Source organism: Sander lucioperca, chromosome 21, assembly GCF_008315115.2.
Source record: "Sander lucioperca isolate FBNREF2018 chromosome 21, SLUC_FBN_1.2, whole genome shotgun sequence".
Classification (NCBI taxonomy): domain Eukaryota; kingdom Metazoa; phylum Chordata; class Actinopteri; order Perciformes; family Percidae; genus Sander; species Sander lucioperca.
The window spans coordinates 18680555-18683054 of record NC_050193.1 but is presented as its reverse complement, the minus strand read 5'-3'; the positions used below and the strand labels follow the sequence as shown (position 1 = coordinate 18683054).

Here is a 2500-nt window from a genome sequence, read left to right as displayed (position 1 = left end):
ACACACACACACACACACACACACACAGACACAGACACACACACAGACACACACGCATACACACAGACACACACACACACACACACACACACACACACACACGCATACACACACACACACACACACACACACAGAGACACAAAGACACACACACACGCATACACACAGACACAGACACACACACACACACACACACAGACACAAAGACACACACACACACACACACACACACACACACACACACACACAAACACACACACACACACACACACACACACACACACACACACAGACAGACAGAGAAACACGTTTTTTTTTACTCGAGTATTTCCATTATCCGTTACTTTCTACTTGTACTTTTTACTGCACTACATGTATCAGTAAAGTATAAATACTTTCCAGATTTCATAGTTAAAACAGTAACATGCTTCTTCTTGATATTTCTATTTCACTGATAATAAAAGAACTCAGACTACTTTTACTCTGATTGTAGTACATTTGTCTGAGAATACTTGTGTGTTTTCACAGAAAGAGGAACATTAATCCGGAACTGAACAATGACGAGTTTTAATACTTTTACTGAAGTCATCTGAATACTTGTTCCAGCAGTATAAGTACTGCAGAGAGCTGCTGACAGAACGGAAACATTCAGCATTAGTACTATATTATATATATATATATATATATATATATATATATATATATAATATTTTAGGGTTTATACATTGTCCTTTTTTAGGAACAATGAAGGAGAAGAAAAGAAGAAATTAAATTTAAAAACTCACCGGAAAGAAGAAAAGAATCTGCAGGAGAAGTTCACGTGTGAATAAGTGCAGTCTCTGATGCTGTCTGCCTGTCTGTCTGTTCGCCTGTCTGTCTGTCTCTGTCTGATGGTTTCTGTCTTTCTGTTTCAAACATCAACCTGCAGCTCAGCAGCCAAAGATCCTCTCTGCTGCTGAGGAGAAGGAGAACTCACTCCTCAGAAATACGGAAACCATCCCAGCAATGTAACCCTACAGACTCAGATTATTATTATAAGTGTCAGACAACATTATGGGATGGATCCCTACAGAGATAGACCTTTTAGTTAAAGAGTAAGATCCTTTTAGTTTAACAGCCCTGAAATCACCATCACCAAACCCACCAGACTCCATGTAGATAATCAGGACTTTTATCATCGTAAAACACACTTCATTCAAAGTGGACAGAAACTAAATCAAACTACCAAAGTACGTCTTGGTTCATCTGGTGGAAATATGCTGGCTCTATACACGCTAAAAGTCCTGATTATTTACATGGAGTCTGGTGGAAATATGCTGGCTCTATACACGCTAAAAGTCCTGATTATTTACATGGAGTCTGGTGGAAATATGCTGGCTCTATACACGCTAAAAGTCCTGATTATTTACATGGAGTCTGGTGGGTTTGGTGATTGGGATTTCGGGGCTGTTTCATGTTAAACTAAAAGGATCTTAGTTCAGAGTGAGACCTCCTTCCTGTTTCCTCCTCTCTGTGTGAGCGTGCTCAGCTCAAACCACTTCCTGTTTCACACCAGAGAATAAACTTTATTAAAAGCTGCAGTCAGAGATATTAGAGCTGCAGAGATTAATCCTCCTTCCTTCCCAGCCTTGCCTGCTTTCTTTCATCCTTCTTTCCTTCCCTACCTTCTTCCTTACATACCTCCTTTCTGCTTTCCTTCCCTCCGTACATACTTAGCTGATAATGTACATAATTCTTAGAGCTGCAGCGATGAATGGATCAGTTATCAACTATTAGACTAATCTCCAACTCTTCTGATAATCCATTCCAATGTGAATATGTTCTAGTTTCTTTCTTCCATTTGAGAATAATCAGTAGTTGCTTGCAGCCCTAAACACAAGACTAAGTGAACTAGTGGCTGGCAGCGTACACCAGTGAAGTAGTATCTGTGTCTCTGGAGCGCCCTCTGCTGCTCTCACTGAGACGCTCCAAACACTCATCTATCAGTCCAAGAAAGAAGACCATAACCTGATGACTAATCCGTACATCTCTGCAGGAAATCCTTAATATTGACAGATGATCAAACTGACGCTGTCTATGTAAATATCCCCCGTGTTCAGACAGCATTGCCGTGGTTACCAGGCGACTCCAGATGTGAGTTTGAGTTTTTCACACCGACTCAAGTTTAAATCATCTGGAGAAACTCTGACAGTCACAGCTATGAAAATACCACAGAAATCAAATGGAAAAGGCTTTAATATACAGATATGTATATATGTATATAATATATACTGCATCCAAACGGGTTTACAAAAACACACAACATATATCAGGAGATTCTCAGCTTTACATCACTTCTGTTATTGTTTATGGGATTCATGGACATCACTTGTTGCCCGGGGCGACCGGGTTCCAGGGCTGTTTCCGTGGAGCTCCTTCTTTATCTTTCTTCTCCAGAGGCTTCAGGTGGCACGACAACACCAGATCTCTACACACACACACACACACACACACACACACA

General features: G+C 40.5%; 2 protein-coding genes across 8 annotated transcripts in view; both read right to left on the bottom strand.

Annotated features, from left to right (window-relative positions):
* Positions 1–2500, bottom strand: part of abi3a (ABI family, member 3a) — a 36663-nt gene that overhangs the window by 18140 nt on the left and 16023 nt on the right. The window contains exon 1 of one of the 6 annotated variants that reach the window (XM_031306921.2): positions 786–901. The exons of 2 other annotated variants lie outside the window; for them this stretch is intronic. The gene's annotated coding sequence lies outside the window, so the exon portion shown is untranslated. Of the gene's footprint in view, positions 1–785; positions 902–2500 lie in introns of those variants that run through there. 3 more of the 6 variants (XM_035996634.1, XM_035996637.1, XM_035996635.1) reach the window with 3 other exon arrangements.
* Positions 2254–2500, bottom strand: part of ccdc103 (coiled-coil domain containing 103) — a 9766-nt gene continuing 9519 nt past the window's right edge. The window contains exon 3 of one of the 2 annotated variants that reach the window (XM_031306920.2): positions 2254–2467. In XM_031306920.2, the coding sequence (XP_031162780.1) occupies positions 2365–2467 (103 nt within the window). In that variant the 3' untranslated portion in view covers positions 2254–2364. The remainder of the gene's footprint in view (positions 2468–2500) is intronic. The other variant, XM_035996638.1, reaches the window with a different exon arrangement.